The sequence below is a fragment of the Pseudorca crassidens genome, chromosome 1, assembly GCF_039906515.1.
Source record: "Pseudorca crassidens isolate mPseCra1 chromosome 1, mPseCra1.hap1, whole genome shotgun sequence".
In the NCBI taxonomy this organism is placed as follows: Eukaryota; Metazoa; Chordata; class Mammalia; order Artiodactyla; family Delphinidae; genus Pseudorca; species Pseudorca crassidens.
Genome location: NC_090296.1, coordinates 86,606,182 through 86,625,774, shown reverse-complemented (window position 1 = coordinate 86,625,774; position 19,593 = coordinate 86,606,182). Strand labels below are relative to the sequence as shown.

Below are 19,593 nucleotides of genomic sequence, written 5' to 3'. Positions count from 1 at the left end.
GAGACGGTGACGTTTGGATAGAGACCTGAATAAAGTGAAGGACAAGCAGTGCTACTCTCTGAGAGAAGAGAATTCTAAGAACAGGCAATATCAAGAGCAAAGACCCTGAAGTAGGAGCACATCAGCATGTTGAAGGTGAAGCAAGAAGGCAGCAGGTTCAAGGCACAGGAAGAAGGCAGTACGCTTGGAATGGAGCAAGCAAGGAACCAGATCCTAAAAGGGCTTATGAGCTAAGATTTGAAGTTAGAACTGTATTTTATGTGTGATGGAAAACCATTGGAATGTTTTGGATAGGGAAGTGATACAATCTGATTTACATTTTTAAAAGATCTTGCTGGCGGTTGTGTGATGAATGTATAGATAATAAAGAAGCACTGCTGTGGAAGCAGGAAGAACAGTCTATTGAAGTAGTCCAGGTGATGGATAGTGTAACTTGGATTAGGGTAGTAATGATGGAGATAGAAAGAAGTGATCAACTTGGAATACATTTAGAAGATGAAACCTGCAAGACTAGCTGATAGATTAGAACGTGGTGTGTGAAGGAATCAGATATATCAGTGGTGATACCTAGTTTTTGACTTGAGCAGCTAGAATGGTGATTTCATTTACTGACATTTATTACTTCCAGGTGATGGGTGTATGGGTGGTATCTTGTTCTTTGTACTTTAAAATTTTTCTTACCTCCCAAAACTACATTTTTAGGCACCAGTGTTTCTATGACCTAGGAAGCTAATCTGGAGGAGTTTGACTTTTTCATACAGCCGTTTATCCATGGAAAGACCCTACAAATTCAGCTTTTCAGTTTGACTTTGTGCCAATGGCTTTAATAATTTTTAAATATCATTTTTCAGTGAGAATACAGAAGCTCTTGCTCAACTTTTGACCCTGGCACGATGGATACAGACTGTTCTGGCCAGAATAACAGGTTATAATATGAAACATGCTAAAGGTTTGCTTAAAATTATTTTATATTTAGCTGTATGAGATTTAAGTGTCAGAGTCTTTATTTTTTTGAAAGTACTTATTGCTCTAAAATATGGTTTGTACATACAGATTTGTTAAATATTAGGAAATAGGTTTTTTTAGACCAAGGCTAAGTTTGGCTTAAATCACTTTACTCAATTTAATAATTTTTCATACTATGAGGCAGTATGGACAGTAATTAATCTGGAGTCACAATGCTTGGATTTAAGTCTTAGATCTATCACTTACTATCTGTGTGATCTTGGACAAGTTACTTAACCTCTCTGTGCCTCAGCTTTCTTATTTGCAAAGTGGGAATGATAATAGTACCTATCTCATTGATTGAAGGATTGAGTTATCCTACATAAAGTAGAACAGTGCATGGTACATAGTAAATACTATATAAGTGTTAACTATTATTAATACTGTTAATATGTTGTAATTAATATTAATAACAACAAACATTTGGAAATTATTACCCCATTTATATATTCTTCACAGTTGAGAGATAAGACTACCTAAAGGCTCAGAGAAGTAAACAATGGCAGGCAGATTGGGGTGGAAGTAAAAATCTGAGGAATGTTTAGTACAGGCAGTGAGTTTCCTGGGGTTTTTTTGTTCCTCCTTTATTTCCGAGTTTTGACCCTGGGGTAGCCTGAGTCACAGAACTATGCAGTGGACATGAACAGTAAAAAATCCAGGAGAGATGCCATCTTTCTGGCCAGAGGACTGGAAAAGAAGCCCCTCAGAGCTGGAGAGTGTAAAGGGAATTCTTTTTTTTTTTTTTCCGTGTCTTTATTGGAGTATAATTGCTTTACAATGGTGTGCTTCTGCTTTATAACAAAGTGAATCAGTTATACATACATATATATCCCCATATCTCTTCCCTCTTGCATCTCCCTCCCTCCCACCCTCCCTATCCCACCCCCCCCAATCCCACCCCTCTAGGTGGTCACAAAGCACCGAGCTGATCTCCCTGTGCTATGCAGCTGCTTCCCACTAGCTATCAGTTTTACATTTGGTAGTGTATATATGTCCATGCCACTTGTTGTGTTTTTTCCCTCTCTTTTGGCTCTTTCCCAAGGCCACCTTCAGTCATGGAACTGCACTGCCATGGTGGCCACATAAATATCTAAAATCCCAAGAGAAAACCAGTCTTACTTGTCAAAAGATCTGGGAGAAATGGGACCACTATATTCCAAAAAATTCTGGGTGAATCCTCATTATTTTTTTCTTTGCCTCACAGCTTCACCGCAAGGTTAGCCCCAGTCAGCACAGGGGACTAAAACTGAGAGAAATTGGTCATTTTGACCAGAGGAACTGGGAAGAAGGGCCCCTTGGAGCTAGAGAGTATAGGGGGAATCCCAGAGAGGAAAGAGTTGTAGAAGGGAATCTCCTACTTTTGAGACAAACACAAGTCCTGAGCTCAGCTCCAAGCTGCACGTGTGTGGAACAGGCCCAAAGAAGCATAGCAACAGCTTTGAGACTGAAGCTGCATTAAACCACCACTCAAGTTCCAGACTAAGCCCTGAGTAGTACATGTACTGGCAGACCCAAACAGCATAGCAAAGGCTCTGAAAACTAACATTGGAACCACCACTTACAGGGAGTGAGACAGAACTTGTTGAACCTGATTTGGGTTGGGTTGATTGCCTACTAGAACAACAACAAAAAAGGTACATTTTTCCAGAGAATGTTAATGCGGACCAGTAATGTTCAATATATTCACAATGTAATATTCAAAGTATCCAAGACACAATCCAGAATTACTGAAGGTACAGAGAACCAGGAGAATCTGACCAACTCTCAAGGAAAAAAACAGTCAACCAACTGCCAATCCTGAGATGTTTTAGTGTTGAACTTTTCAGACAAAAAGTATAAAGCAGCTTTATAGTCATGAAACATGAAATAAAGGTGAACACTCGTGAAGTGAATGGAAAAATAGGAGTTCTCATCAGGAAAAAATAGAAACTATAAAAAAAGAACCAAATGGAGATAACAAAATTGAAAAAATACTATATGAATTAAAAAATTAACTGAATGGGGGCTTCCCTGGTGGCGCAGTGGTTAAGAATCCGCCTGCCAATGCAGGGGACATGGGTTCGAGCCCTGGTCTGGGAAGATCCCACATGCTACAGAGCAACTAAGCCCGTGCACCACAACTACTGAAGCCTGCGCGCCTAGAGCCCATGAGCCACAGCTACTGAAGCCAGCACGCCACAACTACTGAGCCCGTGTGCTGCAACTACTGAAGCCTGCGCGCCTAGAGCCTGTGCTCCCCAACAAGAGAAGCCACCTTAATGAGAAGCCCTCGCACCAGAATGAAGAGTAACCCCCGCTCGCAACAACTAGAGAAAGCCCGCGCACAGCAACGAAGATGCAGCGCAGCCCAAAAATTAATTAATTAAATCTTTTAGAAAAAAAGAATACAATTTTAACTGAATGGGCTCAGTAGTAGAATGGAGACGGTGAGATAAGAGTCAGTGAATTTGAAATTAGATCAGGGGAAATTACACAATGAAGAATGGACAGAAAAGTGATGCAGAAAAGCGATGCAGTATCCTTAGGGACATATGGAACATTTTTTTCTTCCCTTTAGCCCAACATTTGTGTCATTGAAGTCCTGAAAAGAAAAAGGATGGTACAGAAAAAATAGTGAGGAAATAATAGCTGGAAACTTTCCAAACTTAGAGAAAGACTTAAATTTATAGGTTTAAGAAGCTCAGTGAACTTCAAACTTAAAAGCATACCTAGATAGATCATACCCAAACTGCTGAAAACCAGAGATGAAGAAAAGAATCTCAAGAGCCACCAGAAGAAAACAAGTCATTTCACATACGGGAATAACAATTCTAATTTGATAAGGAAATGGAGCCACAAAGAGGTTTAGTATTTACCCAAGGTCTTAGTAACAGTCACTGGCAGAGCTAGGATTCATACCCAGGCAGCTTGGCTCCAGATCCTTGTTCTTATTCACTAACACATGCTGCCTTACTAATAGAATACTATGCATTTGTTAAAAATAGAAATATAGAGGGTCAGTTACTGATGTGGAAGACATTTATGATCTGTTAGTGAAAAAACAAGATACAGAACAGTACTAGAGATGTTGTCCTTTTTAAAAAAAATCTACACGTGTAACATTTATATGGAGAACAGAAGAATATCACCCTAATGCCATCTGGTTATCTAGGTGGAGAAATTGTGAATGATTATTTATTGCTTATTAACACTTTCTAAGTTTTCTAAAATGATCATATATAATTTACAAAAGCTAGAAAAGTGTGTGTCAGGCTAAACTCCTGTGATTTTTCTTTCTTTTTCCTTTTAATTTGTAAGGAGAAAAGCCAACAATTCCAGTCTTGTTTGATCAAGGAATGGGTGATTCCACTTTTGAGTTCCATTCTATTCTGAGTTTTGGAGTTCAGTCTTCGTAAGTATCTAAACAAGAGAAGTTTGTAAGTGGTTGTGAAAATAAGAGTGAAGAACAGTTCTTTCCTTCCTTCTTGCTTTATTTGTAAAATTGTTTTCTTTATCCCATTTTTATCTTGTTGCTTTCTCCCTAGAGTTTTATTTGTACTAATGAAATTAAGTGGTTTGAGATATTAGAGTAATATGTATTTAATATGTATTAGGGTGAACCATGCCTATAATTAACTGTTTTTGACCAACAAAAATACTATTTTTATATAGTCCAACCTACAACAAGAACAGAATTTAAGAGACTTAAGTTAAAATCACATCTGACTTGCTCTGTGACTTCTGAAAAGTCTCAGGTCACTCCAACCCTACCACAATTCATTTTCTTGTTTGTAAGATTGAGACAGTGGTCTTCTAACTTACCTCATAACGTTAATGGAAAGATATTTATGTGAAGGCACTTTGAAAAATATAATATATCCAAATCAGATATTACTTGTTAATGAATATCATCTGAGGTACATTTTTCTAGTTGTGATCCTTGTTTACATTATGTATCCCATTGCTACTGAAAATATTTGTTACTTGCAACAAATAGAAGTTCAGGAAACCAGAAATAATCATTGCTAGTACATATATTATTATATACACACACAGACATACACACACCCCTATCAGCGCAGAAGTACTTCTTGGTCCCTTATCCATACACTAAAACTTATGTCAGATCTGTTTCCTCTGAGTTTTTTTTTTTTTTTTTTGCGGTACGCGGGCCTCTCACCGTTGCGGCCTCTCCCGCTGCGGAGCACAGGTTCCGGACGCGCAAGCTCAGATTCTCCACGGCATGTGGGATCTTCCCGGACCGGGACACGAACCCGCGTCCGCTGCATCGGCAGGCGGACTCTCAACCACTGCGTCACCAGGGAAGCCCTCCTCTGAGTTTTAATCCTCTCTCCAGTCTGTTCCTTAATTTGGACCTGGACCCTTTCTGCTGTGAACATTTACTGCATCTTTTATAAGAAATTATCTGGGTCATTACCATTTTGTCGGAGACATTTTTCTACCTGTAGGAGTTACAGTTCTGCTTTTCCCATTTTTTCTTAAGGAATAAATCTTCTTCAGCAGCTCTTATCTCTCATTTGACAAAGGGTAGTTTACTTTGTCAAAAGGAGTTAAATTCTTACTTTGGTACTTAATTGGACTTCTCAATAGTTAGCCCCTTTTACTAGACCATTATATCAATATAAATTTTTCTTGTTTTATTTTTAGGATAAAATATTCTAATAGCATCAAGGAAATGGTCCTTCTCTTTGCCACAACAATTTATAGAATTGGATTGAAAGTGCCTCCTGATGAAACGGATCCTCGAATCCCCATGATGACCTGGAGCACATGTGCTTTCACTATCCAGGCAATTGGTAAAGCCTATAAGAGAACCAGTTTGGAGCTTTATAGAAACAGAATTAACATTGATTGACCAAAATTCCTTTTTTTCCCTGATGGCCTGGAATACTTTGACTTGTTTAAGGACTCTTAGTATATCAGTAGATTAGGTGACATGATGCCATTTAGCCTTAGAATATTTTGTATTAATCTCTTTTAACTACAAAAATGAGCATATAAACTAAAAATACTTGAAAGGGACAGCATGAAGCAAGCTATATTAGAAAGGTGGCAGAGTTACAACACTGGAAGATCAGAGAAAAACAAAGGAAGAAGAATCAACCCAGAAATGTCCAGTATTTTTATTTCTTTTACACTTTGAGATAAAAAGAAAGGTAAACTAAAGTCATCTAAAAAATTACCAGGAAAGAGAAAGGAAGACTGAGGGGGTCAGGAGAGACAGATTAGCAGCAAGAAACCTACCAAGTCTGAAGGGAAGCCCACTGTCAAGTTCTCTGCCATGTTGAAAGCTTCTAGCTATCAAATCAACATGTTGTGCACCAGCGGTCCCCAACCTTTTTGGCACCAGGGACCAGTTTCATGGAAGACAGTTCTTCTGCGGACTGGTGGCCTGGGCGTGGGGGAGTGGTTCAGGTGGTAATGCAGGTGATGGGGAGCAGCAGATGAAGCTTCGCTCACTCGCTGCTCACCTCCTGCTGTGCAGCCCGGTTCCTACCAGGCCACTGACGGATATCGGTCCGCAACCTGGGGGTTGGGGACCCCTGTTGTACACCTTAAACTTACACAGTGTTATATATCTCATTAAAGACAGGGGTAGTGAAGCAGTGAAGAATTGCTTAGATTTTTAAATTAGTGTATTTGCTCATGACAGTCACAAGATAGAGTACTACATGAAAAAGAGTTAAGAACTGTAATTCTTTCATGTCATCTTTATCCAAGCCAGTTTCAGACTCATTTTCCAGTTTTTCTGGTAGTTGTTTTTAATGGTTCTACCACATTTTCTTCATTTAAATATAGTTTTGTAATAAGACACTATTTCATGATTTGAAGTAACTAACATGAAGCCACTTCTTTTTTTTTAATAAATTTATTTATTTATATTTTATTTTTGGCTGCGTTGGGTCTTCGTTGCTGCACACAGGCCTTTCTCTAGTTGCAGAGAGAGGGTGCTACTCTTCGTTGCGGTGCACGGGCTTCTCATTGCAGTGGCTTCTCTTGTGGAGCACGGGCTCTAGGCGTGCGGGCTTCAGTAGTTGTGGCTCGTGGGCTCTAGAGCGCAGGCTCAGTAGTTGTGGCGCACGGGCTTAGTTGCTCTGCAGCATGTAGGATCTACCAGGGCTCAAACCCATGTCCCCTGCACTGGCAGGCAGATTCTTAACTACTGCGCCACCAGGGAAGTCCAAAGCCACTTGTTTCACAGAGCGTTCCTGGACATCAGCATCAGTCTCTGTGAACGGATTTTAGAAGTTATTTCCAAACCTGTCAGACTTAAATTGTGGGTAAAAAATAAATACACAGGTTTATATTTACTATGATTAAATAAAATGAGAAAAGGAAAAGATGAGGTTTAAATAGAATCTGAACAATATGATATGAAATGTAAAGCATTCTTTTGGAGTCATAATCTACTAAATATCTTCAGATTTCCAATGAAGGTACTTTTACACTTTACTATTTTGGGAACACAAGCATTAGGAATTGGAAATTTATATTTAGGCATTGAACATTTTAAAAAGTGACAGTTTTTTTATAGAGTAGATGAGAAATTCATTGGAGAATAGGACTGAGTCTTCATGTGTGTTTCTGTAACATAGTAATTTGAATCTATTTGATTAATAGAGTGTTATATAGTTTTCACTCTAGGGCTTTTTCCATGCAGTGGATATAATGCTGTACTTTATTCCTAGTACATAAACAGCTAACTTATCTCACTCCCTGTGGGTGTGGAGAGACATATACAGGATGTGTTGGCACAGTTATGAAAAATAGTTGAGGAATCAAAACAGAGGGTCTGACAAAGAGAATGGAAGAAGAGGACAAATATTGTCAATCGATCACTTTGTGAATAAGATATCTTATGCCGCATAACAGGAGGGGGCCCTTCTGAGATAAAGGCACTAATCTCTGAAGAATTTAGTACTTCCTCGCTCAGATTATTTAACAAAACTTCTTCCCAAGCAATACCCAGGAAATAACAAAGTTTTGCTTAATGACTAATTCCAAAGTCCATAAAATGTCAGTTCAGGAATTGTTTCAAAACCAATAGGGTGGTTATATGATCCACACATCCTCCAAATTTTAAAAATGTATATATAAATCATGTGATATTCATTTTAATATAAAATTTACAAATATAAAATCAGTACTGAACTGAAAAGATATATTAATAGGTTTTATACTTGCTCAAGTGACTTTTGTAACACAATATATAATATTCAGTTAAACATCTGGTATCTAATGGTAAAAAAAACTACCAGCAAATTGAGGTTACATTTAGAATTAAACATGGTGATACTTGATTTAGTTCATACTGACCTTTTAACTATCACATTTTGTGTTTAATGGTGTCTAGATTAGCCAAAATTTTGTCCATTTTTAGCCAGTTCTGGTTTTCTATTTTTTCTGCTTTCTTCAAAGCTAGAATAAGAGAAAATACATGATAAAAAAATGCAAAAAGAAAATAGGAAATAAGCCTTCCACTCTCACAGATGTGTTTGCTACCAAGGATCAGTGAAAATAAGAGTAATTTAGTAATAAATACCCTAGCCAACAAGGCAAAATATATTTCTGAACCCATGCTTTTTTGGTATTTTCAGTTTCATCTTTTTATCCTATAAATCTAATTGTTTTTTAATAGTACCTAAAAGAGCAATAACGTTACTTACGTCTGTCTTATGTATTATTTTTTAACAAAATAGGTGTTACTATATTAAAAAAATTACTTATTTAAAAATTTTTTGCAGAGAAGGACAAATACTGTATGTTTTTATTTATATGTGCTATCTAAAATATAAAACAAATGAACAAATATAGCAAACAGACTCACAGATACAAAGGACAAACTAGTGGTTACCAGAGGGGAGAGGGGTAGGAGTAGGGGCAAAATAGGTGAAGGAGATTAAGAGGTACAAACTACTAGGTACAAAATAAATGTTACAAGGAAGTAATACAAAGCACAGGAATATAGTCAGTATTTTATAATAACTTTGTATGGAGTGTAATGTGTAAAAATATCAAATTACTATATACCTGAACTTAATATAATATTGTAAGTCAACTATACTTCAATTAAAGAAAAAAAATTTTTTTTGCATAGGAATTTTTTTTTTTTAAAGGAGGATAAATGAACCAGAATGCTTTGTTTTTCCCAGGTATTCTTTTTTTTTTTTTTTTTTGCAGTACACGGGCCTCTCACTGTTGCGGCCTCTCTCGTTGCGGAGCACAGGCTCCGGACGTGCAGGCTCAGCGGCCATGGCTCACGGGCCCAGCCGCTCAGCAGCATGTAGGATCTTCCCAGACCAGGGCACGAACCCATGCTGCCCCCTACACTGGCAGGCGGACTCTCAACCACTGTGCCACCAGGGAAGCCCCCAGGTATTCTTTATTGATTGCTGCAGGGACTTTATTACTTGTAGTAGCAATTTGTGAATGATCTACATTTGCCTTTGTAGTATTCTCTCACTCAAAAGTTTGGAAATTTGGGGGACTTCCCTGGTGGTCCAGTGGTTAAGACTCCGTGCTTCCAATGCAGGGGGCCTGGGTTTGACCCGGTGCCGCATGCCACAACTAAAAGAGCCCACATGTAGCAACGAAGATCCCGTGTGCTGCAACTAAGACTCAGCGCAGCAAAATAAATAAATAAATAAATATTTTTAAAAATTGGGTGGGGGGGAAATTTTGGCATAGACTTAAACATGAAATTTTGAAGGGGAAAAGTGCAAAGCATCTGGTCAAAAATAAGATTAGTTAAAGAATATCTGATAGAAACCAAGTATACAATTGTAGCAGTATTCAGAATTTATCATTTTCGTTTTTCTTACTCTTTGAGAAAACCTCTTGGGAGATGAAGGAAAACCTTTGTTTGGAGCACTTCAAAATAGACAGGTATGTGTATTCCAGCAGGGTACGTGTAACTCTTGGTATGCTTTTTTAGGAAGTCCGCAGTATATTTATCATTTAAAAAAATCTTTATTCATTCCTTTTTCTGTAAAAGTTAGCAGAATTCTGTTAAAAAAAAAAAGCTATTTCAGTCTCATAGGAGACTGAAGGGCCAACATTGTACACTTTGGAGAGTTTTCTCAATCTTAGTGGTTAAATGTAATTCACAGAAAGATTTCTGATGATACTTGGTTACTTTTTATCCCCTTCTCTGTTTATTTCCAAATCAGAACCCTAGTGGCGCTTACATTTTTCCTTCTCACTAATTTTGTACCATCATGTAATATTAAGTATTAATGCTGGCTTAGCTCTAGATAAATCATCATACTGAATTCAAGAATAAAACTAAACCATGACTCCTTGATGGGCAGATCCTGACTCTGTATAACTATACTCCTGCCTCAGGCCCAAGCCTCATAACATTGGGGACCCTGAAAAACAGTGCTTAAGAAATGTGCTCAGTAGCCCTGTGAAAACAAACTGGGTAACAGGATTCCCTAGACCACCTACTTCCTAGCCATTTCTCTCTTATTATCTGATAGCTGACACAGGGGACTTGGAGTCCACGATGTGCTTCCCTATAGTTCCCGTCCTTCCATCTGGGAAGCAGAAGATCTGTTCCCTGAATTCAGTGATTTTCTGCCATCATTTTAGAATTTCTGTAAATACGTTTGTTTGCACAGGCCTCAATAGAATAATTTAGGCCAGATATTTAAGAGAATGACTCTGGGGAAAATGAGTACTTAAATGAGAATTGAGATGATTATATCTTTAATACCTCTTTGTCATGGGAAGATCTATTAAAAAAATTCGGTGAAGTCATAAAACTTTTTAGAAGTATTAAAAATATTGTAACTAAATTTGCAAGAATGTAAAGTATATAGTAAGTCTGCACTAATTCTTGCAGACTGGGATTGGTTTTTACATTGAATGACTTAGGTCTTCTATCTTCCCTTATCTTTTTATCTTCCCCTCTCTTACAATCTAGCATAATGGTCTAAAAGCATTAATGCAGTTTGCCATTGCACAAAGGATTACCTGTTCTCAGGTCCTGATACAGAAACATCTGATTCGTCTTCTATCAGGTAGAGTCTTCTCTGAATTATTATTATTATGTTATTTATGTGTCTTTTCCCATTGCATTTCTGGCAGTGTATTTTATTAGGAAACAACACACTGCACTAACTTTGGATACTCATTACCACAGCCTTACAAAAGAAAAAAACAAAAAGAAAAAAAACACATGGCTGCCCCTTTAATACCTGCAATCTTATTTTTAAAGCCAAGTGTTTTCAAATGTTGTCAACGTGTATCGGTTATACCCACCTAGGGGCTTTTTTGAACCAACATCCACAATCACTAACATCTTGTATCTCAGTCTGGTTAGAAAAAGGAGCAGTGATGTGGCTAGAACATTTAAAAATATGTTTAGTTTTGCTGGTGTGTATCAAAGTCATATAAAAATAATAGAAGTGCTAAGTGTGGTAATCTCAGACTGTAGGTCCATGCATGCCCTTTTCTTTGAGAGACAGGCTATAACAGCTGAGTTGGGGTTTTTTTTAGATTCTAACAAGCTAGAAATTAAGCCCATATGGTACTCAATATAAAAACAAAAAGAGGGATTAGAGGTCATACAGTAGTAGAATGATTTGGCTTTCATTTTGGTTGTCTGCATTTCCATTTAGGTATTTGTACTACAAGAGCTCCTTTGCGTCTAAATAGGTCAGGCTTAAAAAAGACTGTTTTTATAAGTCTTTTTATTCGTAAGTTCAATATGTCACAGGTAAAGAGGTTTAAGCTTGCACTTCCTAGGTATGTTTCTACCAAATAAGAGAGTCATTCAGTCTTTTTAAGCTTTAAAGCCAGGCATAGTGTTTTTCTAGCTGATCTACCAGGCTTTTTTCCCCAAAATTGACCAATTACTTTACCTTGAAAGTCTGTTGAAACAGGTCACCTTCCTCCTTGTTGATTCCCACAAGCTTCTTAGGGAGCTCTTCCTGGGCAGCTTTCTGTCACTCTAATGACATGGGGGTTCCATGGCTCCATCCAAATCTGCCACCTAAATTTCATTAGAACTTTTACCCTGCCAAGTTTTATATCTTCAAGTTTATTTCCAGCTGTCTCCTGAATTAATCTCATGCTAATAGGAATCTAATATTAATGCTGTTCCCTAGCTACACACTTAAATTTTTTCTGTTTTTTCATTTACTTTTTCTCTTATTGGTCAGTTGCACAGGCCCAGAATTTTGCACGTGTTACACATGCTTCTTATTCTTAGGACCTCTTCCTATTGTTAACAGTTTATCCTATTTGCACAGTAATATTTTGGTCTTGTTTTTTAATTTTTTGGCATCTCTTTTCATTTCAGTTATAATTTGGATACCTTGTTTTACCAGCACTTCCAAATAGTCTCCCTGCTTTTACATTCATCACACGTTATGGGATTTATAATGTTTAAAACACGTCAAAATAAGCACCAAACAAAGAGACTATTTAACATCATCACAGATAGCAGAAACTGAAATAATAGTGCATAATCTCTAATTGGCAGTAACTAATAGAATTGATGTGCTTTTGCTCTGTAATGTAGCTTTGTGCCTTTATGTAAAAGTTTGGTATGTGAAAATTTATTAGCAGGAACATCTTTATTTGCAAGGTGTTAGGGCTATAAACTCTGTATAGAGGTAGAAGATATGGTCTCTGCCATTTGTAAGGCTTATGATTGAATTAAAGAAGCAGAACCTCTGTGAAACCTCACATTATAATGTAGCCAAATGCCAGATATATGGTAAGAATACATGCTTCAAGAATTGAGACAGGAAGGGATCACTGTGGGGCTCTGCTGTTTTTTTCCTCTAACAGGGTTCATAAAGATAAGCTGAGAGGAACAGAGACAGCATTCTAAGCCCAGGGCACAATTTAAACAGATTGAGGAGGTAGGAAAGCATGTGATATGTTCAAGTTAGGCAAGTTTGATAGGAGTAGTGGCACCTGTAGATAGATAGAGAAGCATGAAGTTGTTTTGATAAAAATAGAGGATCTTAAATGCCCCAATGAGAAGTTTGAACTTTATTCTTCAAGTTATTGGGAATTTTTGAAACATTTTGAGCAATAATATTCTAAAATTAATTTGATATTGTATAGGTTGGATTGGAAAAAGGAAAAATTAAAGGTAACATGCATCTGCATGTAGTAGCATAAATTAGGGAGGGAATTGTGATGGGTGGAGGCAAGATTTTGAATTAAAATGAGTAACTAGATTATTGAGAGAAATAGGGAAGTCCAGAAAGTCCACAATAGAGAGCTGTTTTGTGTGAAAGGTGATGAATAATGTTGTAACATGTTGATTCTGCAGTAGCAACAGGACATACAATGCTCACTGCCATGTATGTGCCAGGCATTGTACAAGGATCTTTTTATATAATCATGTCTTTGAACTGCCATTCTTCAAGGAAATTATCATTTTCCTGATTTACAGGTGAAGAAACTGAGGCACAGAGAAGTTATTTGACTTGATTGAGGTCATAAAAAGAGGCAGAACTAGTATTTGAATCCAAGCCTGACCATAAAACCTGTGCTTTTCCTGCTATATCACATAAGTTTTGCTGAGATATTTAATTTAGCATAAATGGAAGATTTATTTATTTACTTATAGCTATTTAGCTATTAACATAGCTAGTTAATGGCAGAGCCCTGTTATCACTTTGTTTTTTAAGGCCAATATTAATAGCGTTTATCGATTACTGTATGCCAAGCTCAGGATAAGTACTTTTAATGCACATGTTAACGAACCTCTCAACAATCTTGTATACACTGTAGACTTAGAGAAGTCAAGTACCTTGCTTATGACAAATAGTCGCAGGAAGTACTGCATCCCATTTCTGTCTGACTCCAAAGCCCATGCTCTTAACTTTTATGGTTTTGTTTAGAATCTTGAATTTGGGGTTGAGAAATTCACCTAGTCTGAATTTTTTTTTTTTTTTTTTTTTTGCGGTCCGTGGGCCTCTCACTGTTGTGGCCTCTCTTGTTGTGGAGCACAGGCTCCGGACGTGCAGGCTTAGCGGCCATGGCTCACAGGCCCAGCCGCTCCGCGGCATGTGGGATCTTCCCGGACCAGGGCACGAACCCGTGTCCCCTGCATTGGCAGGTGAACTCTCAACCACTGCACCACCAGGGAAGCCCCTAGTCTGAATTTTAAACAAATAATAATTTTATTGAAATAAATTAATTCCCTCATTTTTATATATACAAAACCCTTACTGTTGTTTTGAATTCTTGATTTCACTTCCTTGTCACTCTTTCTCTGACTTCCAAATTTAGAGACTGATCAAATCAGAAAGACAAAGTTTTTGAGCTGTCTGCATTTCCTTCCATTCATCAGCCCATATAAACCATTATCTAATTTTAATTCAGGAGGATCATCTCCATACTCCTTTCATTTACAGTGCTTTTCATGCTCTCCCTGCTCCAAACCCCAAATTGTTCACGTATTTTATGTATCACAGAACATTTAGAAATGCGTAGTTAGGGGGGAAAAAGTGGTAGGGAACATTGTATAAAAGGAATTCTTTTGCATTCAGCAAATACTTATCAAACAATTTCTTACTTCAGTCATCCTAGTTTATTTACCCTTTGTCCCGTATCTTATATTTCAACCATTAAATTGCATCCAGGGCTTTTTAGAGCCTTTTTTCAGTTTAGTTTATCTTTAATTATGGTTCCTATATCTTAAAGGTGTGATATACCAGTTTATCAGTTTCTGTATTATAAACCTGTTAAATTTTTGTTTTAGATCTTGCATTATATTTAACTACATTGCTTATGACTGACTGAATTACATTAAGGTTTTTTTGTTTTTTAGTTGTTCTTCCTAACCTCAAATCAGAAGCTACACCTTGCCTTCTATCTGTAGATCTATTTCATGTTTTGGTAAGTGTTCAGTAAATTTTTTTTTTAAGTCACTCAAGCTTATAATTTCGTGTGTTTTCCTCATTGAAATTTATGCTCTTTGTTCAAGATTATAAATTATCAGTGTTCAAAGTTTAGTCTCTTTTGTCCATTCCCTTTACAAATAGATACAGATTTGACTGAGACCATGAAAATCACTTTAAAAATGAAACCACATTTACCCTTTACTTTGTAATAGTCTTATTCTAGTTGATTATATTTAGTTAGTGTCTATACAAACAAACTTTTTCTAATAATGTATTTTCCCCCTTCCTCTTTTTCTCATCTTGTTTACATTCTAAGCAGTGAATGATGGGGTGAGCTGTCTTAAAATCATTAATTATTCGTGATAGGGACCAGGCCATGGGTGCATCCAGGCTTCCCCCAAAACACCTATAGTTAGGTGGCAACTGTTTTTTGAGTTTCTTGCACAGCTTTTCCATCCCTGTGAAGATTCCATTCCTTCAAAGCGAGTTCTCTAGAAAGAGCCATGGTGAAGTTGGGAGCATGGAGTTTGTGGATGCAAGGTTAGCCAGTATCCTCTACCCAGTGGTTGTCTCCCTATCTTTTGGAATCTCTTGGGGGAACCTTGAAAAGAATGCTGGTAAATGGGCCCGACCACCTGAGATTATGATTTGATTGGACTGGTGTGGGGCCCGTGTATCAGTGTTATTTTAAGAGCTCCCCAAGTGATTGTAATGTTGAATCTTCTAAAATCGCAGGGTTGAGACCACTACCTAGAACTAGAATAAGTAGACCCAGCAAAGGGTTAAATCTGTTTGGTGATGACATTTGTCCTCTATTTGTGGTATATTATATTATAAAATATCTTGTTGAATAATTAGGAAAAATATGGTGGTTATTAAAAAAAAACACAAACAGTGCAGGATCTGGTGTTCTTTACATTTAGTTATGAGATTAACTTGTGTTGGTCTTTGTTGTTACCCATGTTGATGTCCATTTTCTCTCATAGGTGGGTACTGTGTTAGCATTCCCATCCTTGTATTGGGATGATGCTGTTGATCTGCAGCCTTCATCAATTAGTTCTTCCTATAACCACCTTTATCTCTTCCATTTGATCACCATGGCACACATGCTTCAGATACTTCTTACCACAGACACAGGTAAAGCTCCCATCAGTTGTTAACTGTAAATAACATTTGCCCATGATTTATTGGCAAAATAAATTATGTTTGTGATTAATCATTTTATATATTTCTAAGTTCTGTATTATGTCTCTTTTTGAATGACTGTTCATTTGTTTCTTTACGGATGCTGTTTAAACGGAAAGGTTAGAACTGTGACAGGAATAATTAGGTCAACCACTTGATTCTCTAACTTGCAGCTGCTCTCTAGGTATACAGGGAGACCATTTGGATCTGCTTTTCCCTTTCTTTTTTTTTTTTCAAATTCCCCAATCTCAAGGTTGAGGATTAGTCTCTCCATTGTTTGTTCCTACCTAAATACTTTCAGCCTTTCGATAAGCCTGTCTACGAAACATTCTTGATTCCTCCAGCTAGAATGATAGTACTTTGTTCATTTTATAGCAGTTATCACATAGTGTCTTATTTTATAGTTATATCTTACTGTTGTTCCACTCCTTTCCCTGCTTCTCCTTTCTCCCTGCTCCTCCATGCCTACTGTTTCTTTAATAGGGAACATTCAAATTTCAAAATCTTCCCTCATAAGCTTCAAGTGTCTAGCAACTTTTGTTATACCCAGTAAGAACTCAATAAATATTTTTTGGATGAATGTTCATTTGAGGATACATGAGTAATATCATGGAATTGTGATATAGTTGTCCTTATAGACTCTGCTCTTAATAGAAAACAAAGTTGGGTTTTGAGTATCAGTGATCAATAAAGGCTACTGAAAGTTCAAATAATTTAGAGGACAGATAATTAAAGTGACCTTAGAACGGTATCTAGCAAAATTACATATGCATTTACCTTTTGACCCACCAATCCCACTTCTAGGAATCTACCCCAAAGCTCTACTGGCAAAAGTATGAAAGGATATAAGCACAGATTATTCATTGTGGCATTATTTGGAATAGCAGAAAACTGGGAGATTGGTTGAATGACCTATGGTATATCCATATAATGGAATGCTGTGCAGCTATAAAACAGAATGAACAAGATCTATTGAAGAAGTGATCTCCAGGATATATTATTAAGTGAAAAAAGTAGGGTACAGAACACTGGTTTTAGTATATACCTTTGTGTGAGGTATTTTATGTGTATTCATGTGTTTACATTCTTACATATATTCATACTTGCTTATTTTTTTAATAAATGAAACAACAGAAGTATAAACCGAAAACTGATTAAAAAGAATTGCCTCTAGGACAAAGTAAAGAGTACAATACTTTGAGCAAAGACTCTTATGAATGTCTTTTTAATATAGTTAATTTTAGAACCCTAATTATACTTAACTAAAAAAAAAATCTAAATGGTGAAAATAATTTTTTGACAATTGAAAACAACAAATGAACCTAACAAGTGTATCAAGAAAATAATTGCTTAAGTGACTTTAAAAAACAGTATTTCAACTGTACTTCCCTAGTAGGATATATTCTGATAATGGAAGAACTACAAAAAAAATCTTAAATTGAACTCAGTTAGTGGTATCAGTAGTACTAATATTCTTATTTTGAAATTATTTTAGGCGGTTTTTAAACCAAATAAGGATTGTGTTAATGTCATTGGGAACCAGATTTTCAGTATAAGAAGGAAGACACCCAAGAATAAATTCAGAAAAGTTAAGTAAAAACCAAATAATCTCCCAGTCACAATCCCTGCAAGTTATTTTTTGGGTGTCAGCAGACTGATTGTAAGTTTATATGGAGAGGCAGAAGACTCAGAATAGCCAACTCAGTATTGAAGGAGAAGAACAAAGTCAGAGGACTGATACTACTTGACTTTGAGATTTACTGTAAAGCTACAGGAATCAAGACAGTGTGGTACTGGTGAAAGAACAGACCAATGAATCAATGGAACAAAACAGAGAGCCCCCAAATAGACCCACATAAATATAGTCAATTGATCTTTGATGAAGGAGCAAAGACAAATGGAGGAAAGATAATCTTTTCAACAAATGGTGCTGGAACAACTGGATATCCACATGCAAGACACAGACACAGATCTTACACCTTTCCCAAAAATTAACTAAAAGTGGATTATAGACTTAAATGTAAAAATACAAAACTATAAAACTCCTGGAAGATAACATAGAAGAAAACCTAGGTTACCTTGGGTATGCAATGACTTTTTAGGTACAACACCAAAGGTACAATCCATGAAAGAAATAATTGGTAAGTTGGACTTCATTACAATTCAAAACTTCTGTTCTGCAAAAGATTATTATCAGGAGAGTGAGAAGATAAGCCACAAACTGGTTGAATGGATTTCCAAAAGATGCATCTGATAAAGAACTGTTATCCAAAATATACAAAGAACTCCTCTAAGATTCAACAGTAAGAAAACAATCTCGTTAAAAATGGACAAAAGACCTGAACAGACACCTTGCCAAAGAAGATATCCAGATGGCAAATAAGCATATGAAAAGATGTTTACAATTAGGTGTCATTAGAGAATTACAAATTAAAACAACAACGAGATACCAGTATACATCTATCAGAATGGGCAAAATCCAGAACACTGACAGCACTAAGTACTGGCAAGGATGTGGAGCAACAGGAGCTCTCATTCATTGCTGGTAGGAATGAAGCCCATGCCACTTTGAAATACAGTTCAGCAGTTTCTTAACCAAACTAAACATGCTGCTACCATGCAGTCCAGCAGTCACACTCCTTGGTACCTACCCAAATGAACTGAAAACCCATGTCCACACTAAACCTGCACACAGATGTTTATAGCAGCTTTATTCATAACTGTTAAAACTTGGTAGCAACCCATATGTCCTTGTGACTGGATAAATAAACTGTGGTACATCCAAGCAATGGAGTATTCTTCAGTGCTAAAAAGAAATGAGCTGTGAAGCAATGAAAAGACATGGAGGAAACTTAAATACATATAACTAAGTGAAAAAAGCAAATTTGAAAATGCAACATACTGTATGATTCTATGACATTCTGGAAAATGCAAAACTATGAGATAGTAAAATGACCAGTGGTGACTGGCAAGGGTTAGGGGAGAGAGAGGTGAATAGGCAGAGCACAGAGGGTTTTTAGGGTTTAATGAAACTACTCTGTGGGATACTATACTAATGGATACATCTTATACATTTGTCAAAACCCATAGAATGGGGCTTCCCTGGTGGCGCAGTGGTTGAGAGTCCGCCTGCCGATGCAGGGGACGCGGGTTCGTGCCCTGGTCCGGGAAGATCCCACATGCCGCGGAGAGGCTGGGCCCGTGAGCCATGGCCGCTGAGCCTGTGCGTCCGGAGCCTGTGCTCCGAAACGGGAGAGGCCACAACAGTGAGAGGCCCGCGTACTGCAAAAAACAAAACAAACAAAAAAAAAAACCTGTAGCATGTACAACAGCAAGAATTATCTCCAATGTAAACTATGGACTTTGGGTGATAATGATGTGTCAATATAGGTTGTAACAAATGTGCCAGTCCTGGTGAATGGTACTGATAGTGGGAGAGATCGTAGGTGTTTGGGAACAGTGGGTATATGGGAAATCTGTGCTTTTCTCTCAGTTTTGCTGTGAACCTAAAGCTGCTTTAAAAAATAAA

General features: G+C 37.1%; 1 protein-coding gene across 4 annotated transcripts in view; it reads left to right on the top strand.

Moving 5' to 3' along the window:
- UBR1 (ubiquitin protein ligase E3 component n-recognin 1) overlaps positions 1-19,593 on the top strand; it is a 167,712-nt gene that overhangs the window by 127,006 nt on the left and 21,113 nt on the right. For all 4 annotated transcript variants that reach the window (XM_067744775.1, XM_067744786.1, XM_067744769.1 and 1 more), the window contains 7 exons: positions 852-949; positions 4,303-4,396; positions 5,653-5,801; positions 9,836-9,891; positions 10,934-11,030; positions 14,807-14,874; positions 15,866-16,016. In XM_067744775.1, coding sequence (XP_067600876.1) covers positions 852-949; positions 4,303-4,396; positions 5,653-5,801; positions 9,836-9,891; positions 10,934-11,030; positions 14,807-14,874; positions 15,866-16,016 — 713 coding nt within the window. The remainder of the gene's footprint in view (positions 1-851; positions 950-4,302; positions 4,397-5,652; positions 5,802-9,835; positions 9,892-10,933; positions 11,031-14,806; positions 14,875-15,865; positions 16,017-19,593) is intronic.